At 54.3% G+C, this 25265-nt stretch overlaps 1 protein-coding gene across 12 annotated transcripts in view; it reads left to right on the top strand.

The window, feature by feature from the left end:
* Window positions 1–23197, top strand: part of ZC3H4 (zinc finger CCCH-type containing 4) — a 41318-nt gene extending 18121 nt beyond the window's left edge. For 8 of the 12 annotated variants that reach the window (XM_079800385.1, XM_079800386.1, XM_079800388.1 and 5 more), the window contains 11 exons: window positions 639–861; window positions 2022–2200; window positions 2899–2995; window positions 3093–3232; window positions 4090–4197; window positions 6168–6279; window positions 6857–6966; window positions 13871–14235; window positions 14483–14826; window positions 18206–18457; window positions 19617–23197. In XM_079800385.1, coding sequence (XP_079656511.1) covers window positions 639–861; window positions 2022–2200; window positions 2899–2995; window positions 3093–3232; window positions 4090–4197; window positions 6168–6279; window positions 6857–6966; window positions 13871–14235; window positions 14483–14826; window positions 18206–18457; window positions 19617–21136 — 3450 coding nt within the window. In that variant the 3' untranslated portion in view covers window positions 21137–23197. The remainder of the gene's footprint in view (window positions 1–638; window positions 862–2021; window positions 2201–2898; window positions 2996–3092; window positions 3233–4089; window positions 4198–6167; window positions 6280–6856; window positions 6967–13870; window positions 14236–14482; window positions 14827–18205; window positions 18458–19616) is intronic. The other 4 variants (XM_079800382.1, XM_079800381.1, XM_079800379.1 and 1 more) reach the window with 3 other exon arrangements.
* Window positions 23198–25265: the final 2068 nt, after the last annotated feature.

Genomic DNA, 25265 nt, shown 5'->3' with positions numbered 1-25265 from the left:
TCTGAAGTGCAGGAATGGGGGTTTGAACCCAGTTAGTGACCCATCTCTGTAAGCCATGCTGCTAGCTCTTCTTGATGCCACCTCTTCCTGTGGCCTTTGCTCCATTGTCTGGATGTGCCACAGTTGGTTTATCCATTCATCACCTGAGGACATTTTGGTGGCTTCCATTTGTGTGTGTGTGATATATATATATATTATACATATTTAACTTGATCCAGTATCTCCTGGCACCAGCACACTTGGGAAAGCATCATTTGAAATGGCTTTCTAGTTTGGTTGCCAAACAGGTAATTAATTGAATTCCAAGACCCCAGGAAAATTTTGACCAGGAAGCACCCCTTCTGCCTACCAGGCCTCCTCCCCAAATGAGATTGCTCTATAGCCCTGGGAAATACCGCCCCCCCCCCCCCCCCACTGCTTTCTCCCTTGTTCAGGGATTGTGGGGTCTGTTCTCCATTTTCTTTCAAGCTGTGGCCCTTTCTGAAGAACAGAAACATCTGGGCCTACTGCTTAGATCTCACTCAGGTGGGGACCAGTCCCCCAGTGGCTTGAGGATGGTATCTCTCCCAGGGATAGTGAGGGTCTTGGTGGTCTGCACCCAAGGCCCTGGGGCCTGCTCACCCTCCTCTCCCTGGCAGTCCCACCAGCAGTACCCCCCGTCACACAGCACGTCCCTGCCCAAGAAGTCCTACTCTAAGATGGACAGCAAAGGCTACGGCATGTATGACGACTATGATAACGAGCAGTACGGGGAGTATGAGGGCGACGAGGAAGAGGATATGGGCAAGGAGGACTACGACGACTTCACCAAAGAGCTGAACCAGTACCGGCGTGCCAAGGAGGGCAGCAGTCGGGGCCGAGGTGAGACCCCAAGCTTCTGCTCCAGGGTGTCTGAGCAGACTTGGGGGTGGGGCTGGAGGGACGGTGCAGAGTGGGACAGGCCTGGTTGTCTCCATGCTCTCGGAGAAGAGACAGGCAGTCATTTAGGGCTGAGATAAGTACGGAAGGAGAGGCTTGGGGGAGTTAGCCATGTGAGAAGAGGGCCAGTGCTGAGGCCCTGGTTGGGATGGAGCCAGGCTGGTATGAGGCAGAGAGAGGGAAAATTCACTTCCTGGTCAGCAGTGAGTGGAAAGAAAAGGGACAGCTTCTCACATCTGGGCCAGGGTGGCTGGCAATTGGCTGCCCCAACCCTCAGTAGCCCCCTCCCCCATCCTCAGCTCATATCACCTGACAAGGTGTGACTGCAGCCTGCGGGCCTGCCACACCTCTGAACCTTGAACTCTGGCAGTTAGAAGGATGGTGGGGGAGGGCAGAGCACCAGAGGCCCAGCCTAGCCTCTTAGAACCATCTCCTGCCAGTGAGATTTTCCACCCTAAGGGGGCTTCCAGAACCTTCCAGCTCAGAGGTTCATATCCCCGCCTAAGGCCCAGCTTGTTGTTTGAGTGGCCGTCTATCCCTTCTTTTTTTCAGCAGTCTTTCACGGACACCTCCCTGGACAGGCCTTGCTCTTTGGAGAGATTCTAGACTAGTGCTGTCCTGTAGAAGCAGAATGCAAGCCATCATGTGACTTAGTTTTCTAGTAGTCACCGTTAAAAAGCAAACAGATGAAATGAATTTTAACAATATATTTTACTTACCTTATACATTCAAAACCTTATTTCTGCACGTTTGCAAACTAGGCAGATGTGATATTTTACATTCCCCCCTTTTTCCCCACTGAGTCTTTGCAATCCAGATGTGCTTTACACTTACAGCGTCTCTGGTTTGGTCAACCACGTCTCCGGTGCTCAGTAGCCACGTGTGGCTGGTGGCCACCTTATCGTCCAGTGCAGCTTTCAGTGTAGTGAGTGCTGTGGCAGCCGTGTGCCCACAATGCTGAGGCACCCCATCGAGGGGACCTTTAGTCTGCCTGGGGGAGCTGGGAAGGCTTCTTGGAGGAGGAGAGGAGGATGAAATGATTGACCTCAGGGGCAAACAATGGGTTAACATCTCTCTTGTTGGTGGGGTCTACTCCCGCTCAGGCGTTCACTTTCTGAATCACCGTGCAGGCAGTCGAGGCCGTGGCAGGGGCTATCGGGGCCGAGGAAGCCGCGGAGGGTCTCGGGGCCGAGGCATGGGCCGGGGCGGCCGAGGCAGGGGCAGAGGCTCCATGGGAGACCACCCAGAAGACGAAGATGACTTTTATGAAGATGAGATGGATGTAAGGTTTTCTGCTGCCCGGGAATGGGGGAGTGGCTGGTGGGCTGCATGTACTGTTGGGGGTGGCCTGTAAGACTGAGGAGGAAAGCAAGCATCGGATGGCAGGCAGGTTTATGTGTTTTAAATGTTCATGTATGATTTTGAAATTGAAAAAACTTTCATATGATTCAAACTGAACAGATACCAAGGGGTGAGCTGTGAAAATTACATCTTCTTCCCACTGATTTCCCAGCGACTTAGTTCCCGTCCCTGGAGAAAGGTTCCCGAGCGGCTCTGGAGACATTTTAGGCCTTTGCAGTCGGGGGCTTATTTACTCACTGCGCTGCGTGCTTGCGCGCGGGCACACTCCTCTCTCACAGAGAACTGCCACGCTCACTGCCATGTCCCTGCCGAGACCTTTCTGTGCATTCTTCGTTCCAGCTGCACAGCTGTCCATTGTATACAGAGGTGCCCTAATGGATTTGCCCAGGGGGTGGGAGTTTTAAGACTGATGACTGCACAGAAAGGATTAAGACTACCCATGCTCAGGCTGGGTCATGTGAGGAGAGGGGACACAGGCCCGAGGCCCAGATTTCTCACCTGCTCTTCTGAGTCTGAAGTTGTCCTTAAAACCAAAAGGCAAAGGGAGCAAAATGTATAGTTAGGGACAGTGTTCATTGTTCCCCATGTGACACCTTTCTCTGCTTTCTGAAATTCCAGTATGGAGAAAGTGAGGAGCCAATGGGAGATGAGGATTATGACGACTATTCCAAGGAGCTAAACCAGTACCGCCGGTCCAAGGATAGCCGAGGACGAGGTGGGCAGGGGCCCCAGAAGTTGGTGGGGCTCCTGGCAGCTGTTAGAGTTGGGTTCTGGGGACAGGCAGTGGCTGACGCCATTTCTCTCTTCCGCAGGGTTAAATCGAGGCCGTGGCCGGGGTTCCCGAGGCCGTGGCAAAGGGATGGGCCGTGGCCGAGGCCGAGGTGGCAGCCGAGGAGGGATGAACAAGGGTGGAATGAATGATGATGATGACTTCTATGACGATGACATGGGCGTGAGTCAACTCTTCATTCTGATCTGAAGTGTTTAGCCAAGGCCCCTCCTTGGATTTTTGTTCCCTTTAATGAGTTGTCCTCTAAGGCTGACCCTGGCCTCCTGCTCCCAGTAGCCGTTCCCCATAGGGCCAATAAGCACTAATCCTCTCTCATAGGGATGCGCTGCTGGCGAGACCCTCTCTTTTGTGTTTTGTTGTGTTGTGGTTGTTTTTTTTTTAATGTTAATCTCACCCGAGGATATTTTTTCCCCGTTGATTTTTAGAGAGGTGGGGGGAGAAACATCGATGTGAGAGAGACATATTGATTGGTTGCCTCCCACACGCACCCCAACCAGGGCCTGGGGGTTGAACCTGCAACCGTGGTACATGTCCTTGACTGGGAATCAAACTGCCGACCTTTCGGTGTGCTGGTCAATGCTCCAACCATTGAGCATCACTGGCCAGAGTAAGAGACCCTCTGTCTTTTAAAACCACGTCTTTGTAGCACCTGCAGTCACCCCTGACAAGTCTCTAAGACTTGGAAGGTTCTAGGTGACCCACTCAGTTATCCCTGGAGAGTTTTACAGGAAGGCGCGTGCCTCTGCCTCAGGAGGGGGATGTGTTCCTGCACAGGTGTGTGTGCTCGAGTCTTCATTGCCAACAGCTCCAAGTGCCAGAGCTTTGCTTATCCAAGCAGCATTCCATACTGTGGGCTCAGACTCCTATGGCCTCGGTGTCCGATGGAACTGGCTGCTAGACAACAACTGTTACTCTTCTTCACTCAGATGGTCTCCACCTGACCCACCGGGGCCCTCACTGCCCTCGCTTTTCATTCCCCGTTAGTTACCTTCACACTCTGTGTTCTGTGTTCCTAACAGGATGGCGGTGGAAGCTACCGGAGCCGTGATCATGACAAGCCCCACCAACAGTCTGACAAGAAAGGCAAAGTCATCTGCAAATACTTCGTGGAGGGGCGGTGCACATGGGTAAGGGGTCAAAGGGTCTGGGTGCCTGAGCAGGGCAGCAACCTCCCAGAGGACCCAGGGCCCCTAGGCATGCTCTAGAGGCCACCTCACTGGGCCGGGCTCGTGCTGGTGGGAGTGGCTGACTACTGAGAGGTGCCTCTGGAGCCTGGAAGTCTCGGTTCTCTTCTCAGAGGGACTGAGGGGCCGGAGCAACAGGACATCTGGGTTTTTCGGGTTTGGGGAGGATATTTTTGGTCAACGTTTTCAACAAATTCGTACAGCCTCAAATATTGTATTAAGATTGATGCTAATGCAGAGATGTACATATTCTGGTTAGTTACTGAACTTGAAGACATCCGTAGAAAAGGAGGGGCAGGAATCAGGCCAGCCTTGAACTTCACAGCAGAATTGAATGCCACAGATGGACCAGTGCCCACAGTATTCTGAAGGAAACTGTAACCCAATGTTAGTTTAGTCAGCCAGCTTTTTTATTTTCTTTTAATTTTTAAAATATCTTTTTATTGCCCTAATCAGTTTGGCTCAGTGGACAGGGCATTGACCTGTGGACTGAAGGGTCCCAGCTTCAATTCCAGTCAAGGGCATGTACCTTGGTTGCGGGCACATCTCCAGTAGGGAGTGTGCAGGAGGCAGCTGATCGATGTTTCTCTCCCATCGATGTTTCTGACTGTCTATCCCTCTCCCTTCCTTTCTATAAAAAAATCAATAAAATATATTTAAATATATATATATATATATATATATATATATATATATATATATATATATATTTGGTTTCAGAGAGGAAGGGAGAGGGAGAGAGAGATAGAAACATCAATGATGAGAGAGAATCATTGATTGGCTGCCTCCTGCACATCCCCTACTGGGGATCAAGCCCACAATCCGGGCATTGCTGGAATGGAACCCAGGACCCTTCAGTCTGCAGGCCAACACTCTATCTACTGAGTGAAACTGGCTAGGGCTGTCAGCCAGCTTTTTATTCACATTTAGCATCAGTGGACAGATATTGGGAAACATGCACCCAGGAAATACTGCACCTATGTATATGTCTTAGAAAAAAAGTGTATTTCCAATAAGTGTGCATGTGTGTGTAAAATATTCCTTATTACAGTCAATTCATATTATTTTTAGAAGCTCGTAATACATATAAACAAAGAAAAATGAATAGCCATTCCTGAGAATAAGGCTTTTGAAACAGGTATACAACAGTTTCTATGTTTAGTTTAACTAGGTGTGTTGTTTTCTTTGGATGTGTCATAGTGCAGATAATGAAAACACAACTCCCCTAGCTGACGCACATAGATGCTCATCCCTCAGACAGTGTAGCGGTGGGAGACAGTACAAGGCTTGTCAGTGTCAGTGGCACGCTGTGGGACCCGCTCCTTCCCAGGCTATATTTTGCCGTTCTTAAGATGTGGCTTTGGTCTTCGTGGTTGCACAGTGGCTGGTGTTCTCCAGGCAGCACATCTAAGGGCTAGAGGAAGAAAAGTAGGTGGTGGGATTTTTTTAAAAATTGAGGCAGTGTCCTCGTAGGGACTTTTGCCTACACCTGTCGCCAGAACTTTAAGAGAAGCTGGGAAATGTAATATTTTTAGCTGGGCACATTCTTCCTCAAACAAAGTTGGGGTTCTGTTAGGAGAAAGCATGGGACTGGATACTGGTTGTCATTCAGTAAATAGTGAAAAATAGTAGACAAGAGAAAGAAGGGAAGGCAAGAGAGGCGTTGGAAGGAGGCAGTGAAAGGCAAGGAATAGAGGCGGAGGAAGAGGCCGTGGGAGAGGGAGGCAGGGCCCCGGGGAGCACGCACATGGTCAGAAGTATGAAGTTGGTGGGAAACCTGCCTGCTCCCTAGGGAAGGGGGCTTCATTCTGTGGGTCCCTCTGCGTCAGCGGTGACAGCAGCGTTTTCTTGGAGGAGGAGTCAGCAAGGGCTTCCCGCACCTCCGCCTGACCTTCCCATTGCTTCTCTTCCAGGGAGACCACTGTAACTTCAGCCATGACATCGAGCTACCAAAGAAGCGAGAACTGTGCAAGTTTTACATCACCGGGTTTTGTGCCAAAGCCGAGAACTGCCCCTACATGCATGATATCCTTTGGCGCCCACGTCTGCTCTGATTCAGGGGCAGAACTCTCCTTGGTGGTGGTAGCAGCTGACCTCCACTGCGCTCCCTCACCCTGCCAGTGCAGGGTCGAGCTTTCAGTGCATCTGCATCTCATTTAACCCTCACATCTGTCCTATGACGGGCCTGCTGTTCCCGTTCTGCAGATGAGTAAACTGAGGCACATGTTAATATGTTCTCTCTACATATACTCTTGGGACTGGCCTATGCCATTCATTGCCTGTTATCTTTCTGAGACTTTCTAACTGGCGTTGTAACCTTGGGCACATCATTGAACTTCCCTATTTCTGTTGAGTGAGGATTTGAGGACACAGCCCCAAGGCCAGCGTGGTGGGGCGGGAAGCACTCTGGAGCACGAGTCTTGAGAACTGGGGTCTCATCTTGGGTCTGCCGCCAACCCACTGTGCAACCCTGAGAAAGTCACGTCACCTCTCTGGGCTCCAGTTTCCTCATCTCCAAAACACGGGGTTGGATTCTGCCCTGGGGAATGTGTGCATGTGTGTGTTCCATGAGATGAAGCCTTTGCCTTAATTTGCCGTGAACGTGATTTTCCGTGTAAGTTATACCACACGACTGGGAACTGTATCAATGGTGACGACTGCATGTTTTCCCACGACCCTCTGACCGAGGAGACAAGAGAGCTCTTGGATAAGGTAACGTCTGGGGGGTCGGCCACCACGCTGACAGGAACCAGGACCTGTGTCTTCCATTGACTTGGCTCTACAGCCCGCCCGCTGGCCTCTGCGCAGGACCATAATTTCCAGTTCCATTGATCTGGAGCCGGGCCGTTTCTAGGAAGACATGGGGACTGTGTTCTTGCCTACAGAGAGAGGGGAGGAGGTCACGCATGCACTTCTCTCCAGCCAGGGCAGTTTTCACGGGTGGCTGCGTGAAAGGAGTGTTGCCTGGGGTGTCTCCAAACATATCTTGTGATTTCTTAGTTGTCCTTTAGAGAGAGTCCATGGTACACAAAGGAGAGGAGACTTGGGATGGCTTATATTTTTATGGAAATGTCAAATGTTTGTTTACAATTTTTAAAGATTCTATTAAGCAGTAAAAACAAACAAACAAACAAAAACCACAGGGAAATGAGAGGTTTGTGCTTGTTGGAGAGTTCTTCCCTCGGGTGAGGGGTCAGGGCTTTTTGAGTTGTCAGGTGACATTTGAAACTCATCCTAGTATCTTCTTGTCCCTGAGGAGTCATTAGGACTTGGGGAGTCCCAAGGTCCTGTCCTTGGTTTCCTAATCCATCCGAGGGATGAGCAAGAGAATGTAGCCTTTTAAATGAAGGCTTTCCTGCCTTCTAGTCCTCAGATGGTTTGAGGAGTTGGCTGTTTGTTTAAGAATGGAAAGGATCGTGTTTATCAGCCATCCTTGGATGACTGCCCAGTTTAAATGGCTGCTGGCACTGCCTGAGGAGTTGAGGGGAAGCCGTGCACAGGCAAAGCAAGAGAACACCGCTCTTCATTGGCAGAGGGGTGGGGAAAATTGGAGAAAGGTCTTATTTGGCCAGGCCCTTTGTGGAGCCTCATAACCTGGGACTAGGGTTTTGTCATCTAGAATCTAGAGTCTATGAGTTTTTCACAGGGTAAGTAGTGGGAAGTCATGGTGACTTCATTCCTCATTTGAAGAGTGGAACAATATCTGACTGAGGACTGCCCCCTGCTGGAGGTTCAGAGTTTGTGTTGTAGACCAGTGCTGTCCAATAGGAAACACGTCAGAGCCACATGTTCAATTTTTCTTTATTATCTACCTACTAGTTCTGCAGCAGTTTTAATATGAAGGTTTTACTGATAATTGCACAATTTATATGGTGTGAGTAGAAAAATATCAAGAATGGCTATAAATTGGCCAGTCCTGTAAATCACAGGCTACACATTTTTGTTGTTGTTAATCCTTACCCAAGGATATTTTTTCCATTGATTTTTAGAGAGAATAGAAGGGAGGGAGGGACAGCAGGGGAGAAGGGCAAAGAAACATTAATGTGAGAGAGACATGACCCCCACACATGCCCCGATCAGGGCCAGGATCGAACTCTACAACCCAGGTACGTGACCCTGACCCAGAATTGAACCCTCAACCCTTTGGTGCGAGGGCTGACGCTCTAACCAGAGAGCCACACCCACCAGGGTCAGACTACACATACTTAATTTTAAATTTTCTAGTAGCCATACTAAAAAAGTAAAAAGAAACACATGAATTTAATTTTCACAACACATCTTAGCTCAGTGTATCCATGTTCAAACTAATTATTTTGGCAAGTAATAAGTGATGGGAAAAAGTAAGATTTTGGGGAGACTACTAAGTCTTCAGAATCTGGTACTTATGGCCACGTTTCAAGTACTCAATAGTAACACAAGGCCAGTGACCACCATATTGGACAGCAAAGCTCTAGACACCCTAGTAAAAAACCCAAGAAAATAAGGTGTCTCATTTGAGCTCCTGCCCACAAATATTTTGAAAACATTGATGTCATCCCCTATATATGGTTAAGTCTCAGTGGGTTAAAAATGAGTGTAGAACCTAGAAAAACCATTCTAGAATCCAATTTGTGTGGTCAGGAAATAAAACTTGCAATATGCCTTGGGATGGGCCTAGACCCGTGGTCGGCAAACCGAGGCTCGCGAGCCACATGCAGCTCTTTGGCCCCTTGAGTGTTCTAACGCCACTTCTTCAAAATAGACTCGCCCAGGCCGAAAACCGACTTCTGCGCACGGGCCACGAAGTTTCAGTCGCACTGTACGTGCGCGCCCGCACGTGGTATTTTGTGGAAGAGCCACACTCAAGGGGCCAAAGAGCCGCATGTGGCTCGTGAGCCGCGGTTTGTCGACCACTGGCCTAGACTGACTCGCTGAAGGCATGGGGTCAGCCATTTCCTTCCTGCCCAGACGGAGCTGCAGCTGGTCCACCAGGGCTGGGCCTGGGGTCCAAGCTGTGCTGCCTCTCGTGACCGGGACTTAGCCACCTTATCCTGAAATGTCTGCTATTGTCCTGCTTTATTTTCCTGCTTCTCAGGGACACTTCTGTCTGTCCAGACCCTGGTTTCCAGCTGTCCACTCTAGGTTTGGAAGCATGCCTGCCTTTGGGGTTCGCAATGACTTATGTGGGAACAGTTGGCAAGAATAACACAAAGAATTCCCTCTGCCAGATTCATCTGTTAAACAATATTTTTTGCCCCACTTGCTTTATTACTTGTTCTCATTTTAGTTTATATTTATGAGTTTTGACAAAGATACAGCCACCCAGAAACTTAGATGGAAGAAATTCAGTCCATCACTCAAAGCTCCTCTGTTGCCCCTTTGTAGTCAGCGCCTCCCCAGTCTCCAGCCCCTGGCAACCACTGGTTTGTTTTCCATCCCTATAGTTTGACTTTGCGAGAATGTCATGCAAGTAGATTTACACTATGTAGCTTTTAAATATGTGTGCATACAGCCTTTTGACTCTAGCTTCTAGGCATAATCTACGTGAGGTTCATCCACGGCATGGAGAATACAGTGGTGTAGTTCATTATGGATTGTTGCTGAGCGCTGCTCCATTGTATGGATGATTTCAGTTTTTTATCCCGCCATCAACTGAAGAACATTTGGGTTGTTTCCAGTTTGGGGCAAACCTTCTTAACCAGCAGACGTGAGTTTACTTCTTGGGCCTGACAGACCGTGGCCCACGTGCCTTTGTGTGTCTGCAGGTGTGTCAGTCCTTTTCTGCTGGGGATGCTTTGATTTGTGGAAGCCCCTGGGATCGCTCTGAATCAGTCCTGGTAGGGGGGAGTGGGGTCCAGCAAGGCCCTGGTGGTTTCATCGTTGAAAGGGTCCCAGGAGCCCTTGTCCTTACTGACAGAGGCCCCGCCACAGCCAGAGGTTGAGAAAACAAAACAAAACATTGATCAGTTGCCTCCCATATATGCCCTGACTGGAGATCAAACCTGCAACCTAGGTATGTGTCCTGACTGGGAATCGAACCCGAAACCTTTTGGGATATGGGACGATATTCCAAACAACTGAGCCACCAGGGCAGGGCAGCTCCAGCTTTTGAGGCAGCACCCGAGACCCAGGGTGGGATCCAGTGAATGGGTACGGCAGCGGGCTGGTCTGTGTCCCGAGAGGAGTCCTTATCAGGATGTTGTGGGGCCTGAACTAGAAGGGGTGCGAGAGGCTAAGTCCTGGCAGGGGAGGAGGGTTCCCCAGTGGCCAATGGGCTGCGTGCGAGGCACGATTCCTACCCTGCAGGATGGGAGACGGAAGCCCCACCTGCAGGGCGGGCTGAGAAGCTGAAGTGCCGCGTGCAGGCAGGCCCACAGGGCGAGCGCTTAGGAGCGGTGCTCCGTGCCGAGGTTGTCTTGCGGTGAGAGCTTCAGTCTGTTCTGTTAACCGTGAGTTTATTGAGTGCCCCTGTGTGCTGAGCACTGTGCTCGGTGCTGGCAATGGCAGGGAAAGGTCACCACAGCCTCCGTCCCAGGGCAGGCGGTTGGTCGGAGAAGGGGACGTCGGCCAGTGTTCATTGTGCTGAGTGGTACCTACCGAGAAAGGCAGCGTGTCCACCACGGGCACACCTAATCTGGGGAGGCGGAGGCTGCTCAGGAGGCTGGTGTCAGGAGGGGACCAGAAGGAAGGTCGGGCATTAGGTGGCGTGACCAGGAGGGAATGAATGGGGCATTCTGGGTGGGACCTTGAGAGGCAGAAAGGAGTATGGCACCTTCATGATGGAGGTGTGGTCAAGTTTGTTCCTGTTTAGTGAGGGGCAACCTTGTTCAATTTTGTCTTTAACCTGAGGACATTGAGTTGCCATTGAAAGGATCTGACGGTACAGGGGACGGCCATCTTTGAGACTGAATGCTGTTGTGTTCATGTGCAGAGAATGTGGGGAGACTAGACAGGAGGCTGGACAGAGTGCTGGTCAGAGACAGTGAGGCCCCAGGGTGAGATGAGCAGGTGAGCCAGGCAGCGGCTCCAGGACTTCGGAGTGAGGATAAGAAAAGGTGGGAGGCCCTGACCGGTGTGGCTCAGTGGATAGAGCGTCGGCCTGCGGACTGAAGGGTCCCAGGTTCAATTCCGGTCAAGGGCATGTACCTTGGTTGCGGGCACATCCCCAGTAGGGGGTGTGCAGGAGGCAGCTGATAGATGTTTCTCTCTCATCAGTGTTTCTAACTATCCCTCTCCCTTCCTCTCTGTAAAAAATCAATAAAATAAAAAAATAAAAGGTGGGAGTCAGGGGTAGTACCCCAGATCCTTGCTGGGCTGGGGAGGCGGAGCTTGTGCATGAGGTACGACCAGGTGGAGATGGTACCTGTGGCTCAGACTAGAGAGTGGCGGTAACCACAGGGCCCCGGCGCCAGGGCAGGCAGGCGGTGTGCAGGCAGGCAAGACCCACCAGAGAGCAACACCAAACAGCAAAGTTGGCCACTCAAAGCCTTAACTCTGTTACACCTGCGCACTGCCTCCCCCACGGCTCCCAGGATGTGTTTACTTGATCATCCACCAAATGTGTGGCAGCGCCTCGTTGCTGCAGGCACTGCCCTTGGCACTGGGGAGACAGTGATGAGGGGGCAGGATCGGGCATCGGAATCAGTGTGCAAGGAGCAGGCTGACACTCAGGAGCCTAGGGGAGCTGACACTGTGCCAGCCCTCAGTGAGAGGCAGGCAGGGGCACCACACGAGCAATGGTTGCACACTCGGTAGAGGAACTGAAAGGGGCCAACTCGTTGGGAGGAGGAAGGGAAGTGAGCAGAACGTGGGGGCAGTGAAGCGGACAGCCCCAGCCCCCACGGTCCTGGGCGCTCCCCAGCATGGCTAATGGTGGGCCGCGGGCACCTGTTAAAACGTGGCTCTGATTCAGAAGGTCCCTGTGCTGCTGGACAAACACAGGCCACACCTTGAGTAGCAGGACTTAAAGGGACAAATGTTTCCGCTGATCAGTTTTCCATCCCCCTTGAAGCCAAGGGCCCAGATCCCGTTGTTGATCGTAAGGGGAGAGAGAAGCCAAGACCTGCCTGACCCCTGCCAAGAGGTCCTACACCCCCGCCGTCCCTGGGTGGAGGCACATTGGGGCTCAGTATCCAGGGTTTATTGGGGGCTGGTAATGTATGTAGCCTCTGCTGGCATGTGCCCAAATTCCAGACTCCCGGAAGGAAGGGGGTGTCCAGCAGGAAGCACATTGTGGGGGTTAGGCGCAGGGAGCCCTCTTCTCCGTCAGATTCCCTTACACCAGCCGAAGGCCAGCACTGCAAGGCCTTCTGAGGAGAGAGTCAGGCCTGCTGTCCTCTGCACAGGACCCTGACTGGTGAGACATTCTCTCACATCCAGACTTGGAAATAGTGTGTCTACTTCATACAGGCCCTCTGCTGGGCGCTGGGTCCCTCAGGGCGTAGCACAGCCCTGCCTTCATGGAGCTGACAGTCTGCGTAGAGCCAGGAATACAATAAAACGTGATCTTGCAGAGCTTGGGCAGTGCTCGGAAGGGGGCTAATGATGTTCCATAGTGAACGCAGGGACCTGGACAGTCACCCTGTTGACCTTTAATAAGACCATCCATGGGGGCCTGGGGCCAGCTGGGAATAGAGGAAAACAAATGCCTGGGAGGAGCCTGGTCCAGGCCGGCCTGCAGGGCAGAGCTTGGCTGTCAGCAGACTGCCATGGGGCTGGGCGCTGGGGTTGAGTCGGGGGCACCGTGGAAGAAAATGAAGCTGCCTCCCCAGCACCCAGTCTTGCCACCAGGCCCCATGGGAGTTTGATGGCAAATGCAGTGAGAGGCTTTTAAAATCCAATAGGATGGTGGCCTATCAGCCAGCCGTAATACATACTCACGCTGCACGTGGAACTGGAAACGTCGTGCTGAGGGGAAGAAGCCAGTCACAAGAGACCCCGGATTATAGGATTCCGTTTCTGTAAAGTGTCCAGAGTCAGGAAATCTCTAGAGACAGAAAGCAGATTAGTGGCTGCCATGGGCTAGGGCAGTGGTCGACAAACTGTGGCTCGCGAGCCACATGCGGCTCTTTGGCCCCTTGAGTGTGGCTCTTCCACAAAATACCACGGCCTGGGCGAGTCTATTTTGAAGAAGTGGCGTTAGAAGAAGTTTAAAAAAATTGGTTCTCAAAAGAAATTTCAGTCGTTGTACTGTTGATATTTGGCTCTGTTGACGAATGAGTTTGCCGACCACTGGGCTAGGGGCAGGGGAAATGGGAAGTGATTGCTTATGGGTAAGGGGCTTCTTTTGGATGATAGAAAGTTCTAGAACTAGACAGGTGATGGATGGATAACTTCATGAAGGTACTTAATGCCACTGAAATGTACACTTTAAAATGGTGAAATCGTACGTGTTATGTATTTTGCTGCAGGACAGGAGTGGCTCTCCTGCCCACTGGTCAGAGAGGACCAGCAGGGGTGAGGGGGTGGTTTATGTGCCAAAGAGGCTTCGTGGTCATTGGCCTTATGCTGTAAGGCTCCCTCAGGGTCCCTGGGATTCAGTTTTCCTCGGCAAATCTAGTTCTCAACCCTGGAGGGGTCCCTGCCACCCGACTCCTGTCTGTCCTGACGGCACGCCCTTTTATCCTCGCACCCGCAGATGTTGGCTGACGACGCGGAAGCAGGCGCTGAGGACGAGAAGGAAGTTGAGGAACTGAAGAAGCAGGGCATCAACCCCCTGCCCAAACCACCCCCCGGGGTGGGCCTCCTGCCCACCCCGCCTCGGCCCCCTGGCCCCCCTGCCCCGACCTCTCCAAATGGCAGGCCCATGCAGGGCGGACCCCCTCCCCCACCCCCGCCCCCTCCTCCGCCCCCCGGGCCCCCGCAGATGCCCATGCCAGTGCACGAGCCGCTGTCCCCCCAGCAGCTGCAGCAGCAGCAGGACATGTACAACAAGAAGATCCCCTCCTTGTTTGAGATCGTGGTACGGCCCACAGGACAGTTGGCTGAGAAGCTGGGTGTGAGGTGAGTGCCGGGACCTGTCACTGGGAGCCTGGTCAGGGCAGCTTGCTGCCTCCAAAAGCGATTGGAGGCCTGGTCTAGAGCAGCGGTCGCCAACCTTTCTGACCTGGACCATCCGTGGTCCGCGACCGCTGGTCTAGAGCCATTCACTGCTCACCATGTGGAGGCCTCCACATCTCCTCAGGGGTGTGACCCCCCCCACCCCTGCTCTGCAGCCCCTCTCATCGGCACTATTTCCTCCTTCTCCTAGGTTCCCTGGACCTGGAGGACCCCCCGGGCCAATGGGCCCTGGGCCCAATATGGGACCCCCAGGGCCGATGGGGGGCCCAATGCATCCGGACATGCACCCTGACATGCACCCGGACATGCACCCTGACATGCACCCGGACATGCACCCAGACATGCCGATGGGCCCTGGCATGAACCCTGGCCCACCCATGGGACCTGGTGGCCCCCCAATGATGCCTTATGGCCCTGGAGACTCCCCACATTCTGGAATGATGCCCCCCATCCCACCAGCCCAGAACTTCTATGAAAACTTTTACCAGCAGCAGGAAGGCATGGAGATGGAGCCGGGACTCATGGGGGACGCAGGTAGGCAGGGCGAGTGGGCCCGGTGGGGTTGCTGGGTTAACACAGTGGAACATAGGAAGATTCGATCTCTCTCCTCCCAGCCTTTGAAAGCATGAATCCAACTCCATCTCTGTCCCATGAGTGGTTGAATGTTTTTCGTGACAGTCACTATCGTGTTGAGGCTGAAAGGAATGTTATGGTTATTATCACTATGATTTAGTCTCTTAGACATTTTGCTTGGTGTTCCTGGAAGCAGGAGCACGGGCACATCGAGGGCAGGTGTGGAAGGATGTTGGGCTGAGAGGCCGAAGTGGCCTCCCCAGAGCAGCCTCCTTCCAGGTGGTTCTTGGCTTGGGACTGCCCGTGTCAGCCTTGTGGTTCTGCTTGCTCTGTCCCCACGTCTGACCATCCTCCCCCTCCTCTCCTTCCTTCCTATTAAAATAACAACATATATCGGCAGCGACAACCACGTGGCCAGAGGAGGTAGTGTGAGGCTTTCAGCAGGAATGGGTGTGCTCACCGGCCTGTGCAGCGGCTCCAGTCCCGGGGTCAGAGCCAGCGAGACAGCCACGGTCCTGGCCTTAGCTTCATTGGAGTGGAGGGAAACAGGCAGGAAATGTATACATAAGTACAAAAGCTCGTTTCAGCATTGATCATGGCTAGAAGTAACGGTGCTGGGGGAGAGAGGTGTCGGAGGTGGGCCAGGAGGGTCTGGACGCGGTGAGGTCAGTGGGCAGAGGCTCTCTGAGGAGTGACGGGGAGTGAGCTGGGGCGGGAAGGGGAGGCGGCAGCTACGGGGCGCACAGCCCACGCGGAGGCACAGCCAGGGCAGAGGCCCCAGCCAGTCCGCTTGCTTGAGAAAAGCAAAAGCGCGTGTGCTTTGGACAGGAGGACAAGGGAGAGCAGTCCCAGCAGCAGGGCCTCTGTCGCCCTGGCGAGGTGACCTCATTGGAAGAGTGACCGGTACAAGCAGAGGAGTGAGAGGGCAGCGGGTGGTAGGGCGGGCGTGGAACCCTCCTGGGCAGAGGCGAGCCGGGAGGTAGCAGGGAGCAGCAGGGCTTGGCCTCTCAGTTTGGAGATGATGCCGTGGGCCAGCGTGACCCCTCATATATGCGTTACAAGGCGGACAGGAGCGGGTGGGGCGCTGGCCATGGGGCAGCCTCCGTGGGTGCTGAGGCCGCCCTGACTGGGAAGCCCTGCTGGGGAGCTGAGGTGGGTGGGGCAGCACTTCTGCTTTGTCCACATGAAGGATGAGATGCCCATTTGACAGCCACGCCTCGGACACGTTGAGGCGGATCAGAGGCAGGCAGGCTGGAGGGCATGGGAGCGTCATTGGTGTCTACATGGTGTTCGAAGCGGTGAGAGCAGGTGTTTGGGGTAGGAGCAGGGGCTTTAGAAAGATGTGACAAGTTCTCAAGTGAGAAAAACAGGTTGCTTGAGGGGTGATGTGTCCACAGCCCTCCCACCTGTAAGCATGCTATGGACTGTGCAGGGCCAGAGGTCTGGGGTGGAAGGAAAGCACGTCTGTCAAGCTGTTAGCACAGAGAGGAACTGGCGTGAATCCCCACGTCAGGGAGTCTTACAGAGCGTGCTGCTCAGTGGCTTCTCGGCACAGCGGGTCCTCCAGTAACATTGCGTTCCACATCCTTCCGTTAGCGCATTGATGAGGTGCCCTAGGAACTTAGCTCTTGTTTGTATCGATTAGCCTCTGGTAAAATTGGTTTTGTTGTATTTCGCTTAAAGTCATAGAACCTATTGATAATGTTAAGTGAGTCCTTACTGTATTCACAAGTGCACAACCATCTTTTAAAAAACATTTTTTTATTGATTTCAGAGAGGAAGGAGGAGGGAGAGAGAGATAGAAACATCAATGATGCGAGACAATCATTGCTCGGCTGCCTCCTGCACGCCCCCTTCTGGGGATCAAGCCCGAAACCCAGGCATGTGCCCTGACCAGGAACTGAACCGTGACCTCCTGGTTCATCTGTTGACCTGGCCCACGCCGGCCAGGCAGTAAGACACTCTTAATGAAAAGTTCCGAGCCGGGGGACTGGGACTGCTCACCGAGTGTCCAGGTGTCCCCGTGCCGAACCAGGCTGTGGCACAGATCAGGCTTGCCCATCAAGTTCACATGTGACAGAGTTCAGTGGCCAAAACAAGGTGACCTTTCGCTTTCTGCACATACATGAAGTTATTTTGTATATAAAATTAAGTTACAGTTTCACTGGCTTTTACTGGCCCCACTTCAGTTGCTCACTAGCCCCATGAGGACAGCGGTGGGTGTACGGCACACTCCTCATTGCAAAACATTCTGTGGGCAGTGCTCACTGGACATTCTCCATCTCTGAGAGAGTCACACACACACACACACACACACACAGTCTCCAGGTATATCGTCCCCCAGCCCACCATGCTGCGTCCCCTCCTTAAATGCAGCAGCAGCTCATCAACATTCATGGGGTGTAGGCAGCAGGAAGAGGAAGCAGCAGGAGCGTCTGGGTTGACATGTGGCCTTAGCATCATATTGTTTTTTATATACATATATATTTTTTATTGTTGAGAGTATTCTAGATGTCCCCCACTCCCCCCCCCCACCTTTGTCCCCCTCCACCCAGCCCCTGTCCCACCCCAAGGCCTTCACCCCACTATTGTCTGTGTCCATGGGCTCTGCATCTAGTGTATATGTTCTTTGGTTAATCTGTTCTATAACCCCCTTCCCCCTTCCTTCTGAGATCCGTCAGTCTGTCCCATGCTTCCTGTCTCTGGACCTGTTTTGTTTGTCAGTTTATTTTGTTCATTAGATTCCACATATAAGTGAGGTCATGTGACATTTGTCTTTCTCTGACAGGCTTACTCCACTCAGCATCATTTTGGTGTATTTCCCTTCTTTTCTTTGCGAGCCTCATTGCCAGTTGTTAAGCTCATGTTTTGACCTCACAGTGTGGTAGTGTTCTTCTTTATTGATTATTACAAACAAACCCTAAAATAAAGAAAACCGGTCAGAGCGCGTGGAGTGAAAAGTGAAGAGACCTCTTAGCCCCTGCCTCTGGAATCTCATTTCCAAGAGACTGCTTCCTGGCTTTCTAGAGCCTTTTCTTTGCATTTTGCAAACATTCGTATGACGCTCCGTCCTGTAGTCTCGTCATGAGCGTTTGCCATGTCACGAAACCTCACTGTGAACCCCATTGTCGCCCTGGCTGCATGCTAGGTTGGCTTCTCCGTTCCCCGCTGTTGGCTTCTGTGGGGACCGTCCTGGGATGGTAGGCAGGGACGGGCTGCACATGCTCACCCATCGCCATCGCCATCGCCATCGGGAGGTGCGCAGGTGAGGGCATGGGTGGGTTGGAGTTGACATCTCAAGGCCTTCCCGACACGAACCCTCGGTTCTTCCCTGCCACAGAGGACTACGGGCACTACGAAGAGCTGCCGGGGGAGCCTGGGGAGCACCTCTTCCCCGAGCACCCTCTGGAGCCCGACAGCTTCCCTGAGGGAGGGCCCGCAGGCCGGCCGAAGCCGGGCGCCGGTGTCCCCGACTTCCTGCCCTCAGCCCAGAGGGCCCTGTACCTGAGGATCCAGCAGAAGCAGCAGGAGGAGGAAGAGAGAGCGAGGAGGCTGGCTGAGAGCAGCAAGCAGGACCGGGAGAATGAGGAAGGCATGTGTCCTCCCCAGGGGCAGGGCTTTCCCTAAGGGCCAGGCCCCGGGCACCGTGCAGGGGAAAGATGGGGAACACCTAGACCGGGCTTTACACTGAAAGGGAGCCTCTGGCCAGGGAGGACCCATGCCTCGGGCTGGGAACTCAGGCTGGGGCTGCTGCACGTCCCTCAGGAAATTGGAAGTCAGGGCTGCCCTTTGTGTCTTGGGGGTCGGGAGAGACCCTGATCCCATCAAGGAGGGAGGTGGTCTGGTCCCTAGAGGAGACAGTAGCTGACTCGATTTACCCCCTGCATCCTTACAGAGGAGGCTGTGGGAAGATGCTCACCCCCTCCCCCCCTTTCCCCTTGTTCTCAGGAAGCCAGCAGATGAGAGCTGGTTGTTGACATAACCAGAAATGATCAGTCACACACAGCTGCCAAGTTACATGGGGCTGTGCAGTGAGCTGGTGGCATCCCCAGGGTGAAATGGGGAGGACAAATTGTATTTAGAACCTGAAGCCATAGGTCACAGGTGGCCATGACAGGAGCCCGGGAGCAAGTGGGGACCGTGGGATGAGGGGGCAATGCCCTCTGGTGGCTCCAGTTTTATCTGCTTAGGAGGTTGGACTTGGGCTAGTTTCCGTGTCTGCCCCCCTGGCCCCGCCTCTTGGCCTGTGGCTGCCCTTCCCAGGGATGCGGTAATCTTGGGGGTCGGGGGGCAAGCGTCTGTGAGCCCCAGGCAGAGTGGGAGCTGAGTCAGTGGGGCCTGAGCCTGCCCAGGGGGTGAGGAGGTGGCGGCACCATAGGCTTGGAGCCTGAGCTCAATCTGGGCTCTGCCCCCATCTCAGGGCACAGTTCATGCCTCCCTTTTCTCATCTGTCAGATGGGCCAAATAACGCTACTTCCCGGGTGTTTGTGAGAGTTAACAAGACAAAGCATTTAGCTCAGTGCTGGCACACGAGAAAAGATCCAGAAATGTCAGCCAGGGGCCTGCCAGGGTCAGCACTTCGCTGGCCTGAGCTCACCGGCTGTTTGTGGCAGGGGATGGGGTTCTTAGGAGAGGAGAGGTGAGGTTCTGAGAGGTAGGAGCAGAGGTGTTCACCCAGCGGGCTGCCGGGGGTCCGAGAGGGCGGATGTGGCGGCCACTCACTCCCTCCCTGCTCCTCTGCTCTTTCTCAGGTGACACTGGAAACTGGTACTCGAGTGACGAGGACGAGGGTGGGAGCAGCGTCACCTCCATCCTTAAGACCCTGAGGCAGCAGACATCCAACCGACCCCAGGCTTCTGTCGGGGAGCTGAGCAGCAGTGGGCTGGGGGATCCCCGCCTCCAGAAGGGACACCCCACAGGAGGCCGGCTGGCTGACCCCCGCCTCAGCCGGGACCCCAGGCTCACGCGCCACGCCGAGGCTTCCAGCGGGTCAGGCCCAGGCGACACGGGGCCCTCCGACCCTCGGCTGGCTCGCTCCCTGCCTGCCCCGAAGCCCGAAGGCGGCCTTCATTCCAGCCCCGCAGGCCCCGGCGGCTCCAAGGGGTCTGGGCCACCCCCTGCAGAAGAGGAGGAAGGGGAGCGGGCCCTGCGGGAGAAGGCCGTGAACATTCCTCTGGACCCCCTTCCCGGGCACCCGCTGCGGGACCCGCGGTCGCAGCTGCAGCAGTTCAGCCACATCAAGAAGGATGTGACCCTGAGCAAGCCGAGCTTCGCCCGCACCGTGCTGTGGAACCCCGAGGATTTGATCCCCCTGCCTATCCCCAAGCAGGATGTCGTGCCCCCCGTTCCCGCTGCCTTGCAGTCCATGCCTGCCCTGGACCCCAGGCTGCATCGGGCCTCCACTGTGGGCCCCTCCAACCCCCGACAGCGCTCAGGCACCTCCACGGACCCCGGCTCATCCGGCTCCAACCTGCCTGACTTCGAGCTCCTCTCTCGAATCCTCAAGACTGTCAGTGCCACTGGCCCCTCCGCTGCCCCTGGCCCCAGCGACAAGCCCAGCGACCCCCGGGTACGGAAGGCTCCCACTGACCCTCGGCTGCAGAAACCAGCAGACTCTGCTGCCTCCTCCCGCGCTGCCAAGCCTGGCTCTGCTGAAGCACCCTCTCCAGCTGCCAGCCCCAGTGGGGAGTCCTCTCCCCCAGCCACCGCCCCCTATGACCCCCGAGTACTGGCGGCTGGTGGGCTGGGCCAGGGCAGTGGGAGCGGGCAAAGCAGCGTGCTGAGCGGCATCAGCCTCTACGACCCCAGGACTCCCAATGCAGGAGGTAAAGCTGCAGAGCCTGCTGCTGACGGGGCCGCCCAGCCCAAGGGCCCCGAGGGCAATGGCAAGAGCTCGGCTGCCAAGGCCAAGGAGCCCCCGTTCGTCCGAAAGTCTGCCCTGGAACAGCCCGAATCGGGGAAGTCCGGTGCGGACGGGGGCTCCACCACAGCCACGGACAGATACAACAGTTACAACCGGCCCCGGCCCAAGGCTGCTGCAACCCCCGCCACCTCCACGGGCACCCCGCCACCAGAGGGCGCTCCGCCCCAGCCCGGTGTGCACAACCTGCCAGTGCCCACCCTCTTTGGGACCGTGAAACAGGCGCCTAAGACGGGCTCCGGGAGCCCATTTGCTGGCAACAGCCCCGCCCGAGAGGGCGAGCAGGACGCGGGGTCCCTGAAAGATGTTTTTAAAGGCTTTGACCCCACTGCCTCCCCCTTTTGCCAGTAGTGTTAAGTCGGAGTGGAGCTGTCCCTACACCCCACCCTTCCTAGGGCCATATTTAAGTGCAGCATCCGGAGTTGGGAACTTGGGGGGAGGGGGGTCTGGGTATTCTTTCTTTACTTTTTCCCTCTTTTTCTTTTGCTCTCTTGCTCTTTCTCGCTCTTGCCCCCCCCCCCGCCTTTTTTTTTTTTTTTTTAGTAATCCTTCCTTTTTAAACATATAAATTGTATATAACCATCTTCAGTTCTGGGCAGTGCTGCAGGGCTCCGGGCTCCCGCCAAGGAAACTTACTTGTGCACATGAACAGTTTGCAAGTCACCAGCTGGTGCTCTGCCTGGCCAGCCCAATTTTCAGGGACTCCTTGAAGACTGGGGGTCCAGTAGGTTTTCTGGACACAGCTTGGCCCCTCCTCCTCCCCCCTCCTTGCAGGACAAAGTAGGCGTTGAGAAGGCCCTGAGCACTGCTCACCGTGTTGCATAAGGAGGCGAGACGTAGCCAGGACCGAGGCAGGACCCGCTTAGGGGCCAGTGGGGGTGAAAGTTATCCAGGAAAGGAAAAGAGCCTGGGAGCTGCCCTGGAAGAAACAACCCGTTCCCGCCTCATCGCCTCTGGATTCGCACCTGGTCCCTCGCCGGCCTCAGCCCAGAGTGCACCCTGAGCCCGCACCTCAGGCCTGGACAGAGGACGCCAGGGCAAGAGGCTGGAGGCAGGGCTGGCGTGGGGCAGGTCCCCGAGCTGCTTCCGGGAGGCAGGCCGCAGATGGCGTTTTCCGTCAGTATTAGCTCCTCTCCTGCCCTGTCGGCCATGCCCTTCTCCCCTCGTGCCAGGGGCTGTCCTACTCCTCAGAAGCCAGAGCGCCCGTGCTGGCCTGGCCTCTGGGGACAGCTCAAGGATCCGTGGCATGGCCGCCCACCAGGCCCCTGAGGAGGAGTCCTGGCTGGTTCTGGGCAGTGTTTCTGTCTCCGCTCCCTTCGCCCCTCTCTGCGCCATATCTGTGGGGCCTGTGGTCTCCGTGTGTTCGGGTTTCTTCTAAGCGACAGGTGCACAGGTTCAGAGGTGTGTCAGGGTGCGGGGTTGGGCACTCCCCTAAAAAGGGCCTGGGGGCGGGCTGGAGAGCAGCCATGGCGGGGTGGGGGCTGCTGGGCACCAGGGCCCCGCCTGCAGGAGAGGGTGTGGGACCGGAGACCTGTGTCCTGCTCCTGATCCAGCTGAGCCGGGAAGGGAGCAGACAGCTGCCCCGGCTTCCATGGACCCAGCCTGGGGAAGTGGGCGAGGCCTGTGCCGCCAGGGGTCCCTCCCTCCTGTGTTCATCCTTGCCGGCTTCTGCCTCCCGCCTCAGCCCCCTCGCTTAAGGTCCCTGTCTCTCCCTTGCTAATAATGAGGAAACCTGGTGACCCAGCCAAGGGCTCCCCCTCCCTGCACCTTGGGGTGGGAGGTGAACAGGCTGCGATACCACACCCCTCCCCCGGGAAGAAAATAGTTGAGTTTGGGGCCAGAAGCGAAGGCCCGAGAGGCAGCCCCACAGGTCAGTGCGCGGTGATCGGGTGGGTTTGGTTTGTCTTTTTGTTTTCAGTGAGATGTTTCTTCAGCCACCAGTGTTGGCCTTGAGCGAGGGCTGCAGCCGTGGTGTTTGTACAGTAAATAACACACAGTGTGGCTGTGGGGTTTCCTTCTCTGAGAATTTTCTTTTGTAAAAGCGAATTAAATAATTTTTTAAAACAAATTTGTGGATGAAATAGAAGCTGGAGCCCTCCTTGGATATTCAGCCTAAGAACCTCATGGGACTATGAATTTACCCAAAATTTTCATTTGCCATCAGGCCAAGCTTTTAAAAAAAATTGTTCTCTAACCAGGATTGTAACAAAAGTGTAAATACTATTTCAGAAAGTTGATGGTGCAAATATGTATATAACGTACTGTATTTTTACAATGATCGTCGCATGCCTCTATTCCACCCCCTTTTTGTACTCTGTATCTGTCTTCCAGAAACGTCACCTGCCCTTTCTCCTGTGGTCTCTTAATCCAATAATTGTATTACTGCCATTAAAGGATGCAGTTATTTTAAAAAGTCTGCCGTCTCGTGTCCCTCCTGCTCCTGCCATGCTGTGCCCGGGACTAACCAGAAGGGTGGGAGGCAGTCTCGGGGTGGGGGTGAACCTGCATCCGTTTTCCTGGTGCCTCCCCAGGGTGGCATTCGTGATGACACCACCTGAGTGACTTCATCCCACAGTTCCCTTGCTTGGCTTTGGGCCAGTCGGCACACAGAGATGCACGGTGACCCACACAGGCCCGGTCCCGCCAGCACACCGCTCTGGGACAGCTGGGCTTGTAGGGATGAGAAGGAACTGGAGCCCTAACCGGTTTGGCTCAGTGGATAGAGCGTCGGCCTGCGGACTGAAAGGTCCCAGGTTCGATTCCGGTCAAGGGCACGTACCTTGGTTGCGGGCACATCCCCAGTAGGAGGTGTGCAAGAGACAGCTGATCGATGTTTCTCTCTCATCGATGTTTCTAACTCTATCCCTCTCCCTTCCTCTCTGTAAAAAAATCAAATATATTAATAAATAAATATATTATTTTTAAAAAAAGAAAAAAAGAAGGAACTGGAGCCCTAACTATAGACAGAACGTCTGTGTCCCCTCAGAAGCAATATGCTGCAGCCTGGGCTCCAGGGTGATGGCATTAGGAGGTGATCAGATCAGGAGGATGGGGCCCTCGTGGATGGAATTGGTGCCCTTAGTAGAGACTCACAGAGCTGTCTCGGCCGTGTCCTTGGCCCCTCAGGAAGCGGCTCTCAGCAGCCCAAACCCACTCAGACCACCTTGTTAGCCCGGGCCTTCCTATGATGCTTCTGCGAGGGCTGAGGGCGAGCGGGACTGAGCCCTGTCTCCTCTGGGCTTCCTTTGGCTTCTGTGTCCCAACGGACCTCTCGGTTTTCCACGGCTGCTGGACAAATCAGACAAACTCAGCGGCTTAACACACAATTTGTTGCCATTCTGGAGGTCACAAGTGTGACGTGGGCCTCCCTGGGCTAACAAACTGTTCCCGGGGCTGCGTTCCTTTCTGGGAGAACGGAGGTTGTGTTTCCTTGCGTTGCCAGCTCCTCAGGCCTCCTTCCTTCCTAGGCCGGCGCCCTCTTCCTCCACCTCCGAGCTCTGACCCTCCCGCTCGGCACAGCTCTGACCACAGCCTGGCAAGGCTCTCTGCTTGTCAAGGCCCATGTGGTCAGAGTGGTGACCTTCCCATCTGAAGACACTGAGTCACATCTGCGAAGTCCCACTTGCCATGGGAATTACATATTCATGGGCTCTGGGAACTGAGACATGGACACCTTTGAGGGGCCTTTTTTTAAAACTCTCACCCTAGGATATTTTTTCCATTGATTTTTAGAGAGTGGAAGGGAGAGAGGGAAGGAGGGGGGAGAGAGAGAAATATCGATGTGAGAGAGACACACTGATTGGTTGCCTCCAGCACGTGCCCCAACTAGGATGGGATTGGATCTGCAACCCAGGTACGTGCCCTTGACCAGGAATCAAATCCTAGACCCTTCGGTGCACAGGCTGGCGCTCTAACCGCTGAGCAGCACTGGCCAAGGCCATTCTGCCCTTTATTTGGGATCCCCAAACATTTCTCCAGAAAGAGTTCTCATTGCCTTTACCCTGATTACTGTTCTAAACAGGTGAGCTCCACGTTTATGGAGGAAATTCAGAGGGCCGTCTCAGGATTCCTTCTTTTTTTTTTTTTTTAAATATATTGATTTTTTACAGAGAGGAAGGGAGAGGGATAGAGAGTTAGAAACATCAATGAGAGAGAAACATCGATCAGCCGCCTCCTCCACACCCCCTACTGGGGATGTGCCCGCAACCAAGGTACATGCCCTTGACCGGAATCGAACCTGGGACCCTTCAGTCCGCAGGCCGACGCTCTATCCACTGAGCCAACCGGTTTCGGCTCGGAATTCCTTCTAACTCATCCATAAGAATGATTTCACCTGTGCCTCACAACTCCGACTCAGCTGGCTTCCACAGCCAGGAGCCTACCATCTCAGGTAAGAATGCCCACGGGACAGGCAGCTCCAGGTGGGCAGAGCGGCAGCGGGCTCCAGGTTCACCCGGCTTGGGCCGTCTTCCCGCACTGC

Source organism: Cnephaeus nilssonii, assembly GCF_951640355.1.
Source record: "Cnephaeus nilssonii genome assembly, chromosome: 20".
NCBI classification, from domain to species: Eukaryota; Metazoa; Chordata; class Mammalia; order Chiroptera; family Vespertilionidae; genus Cnephaeus; species Cnephaeus nilssonii.
Note: the sequence above shows the minus strand (reverse complement) of the source record. Positions and strands in the feature narration are given on the sequence as shown.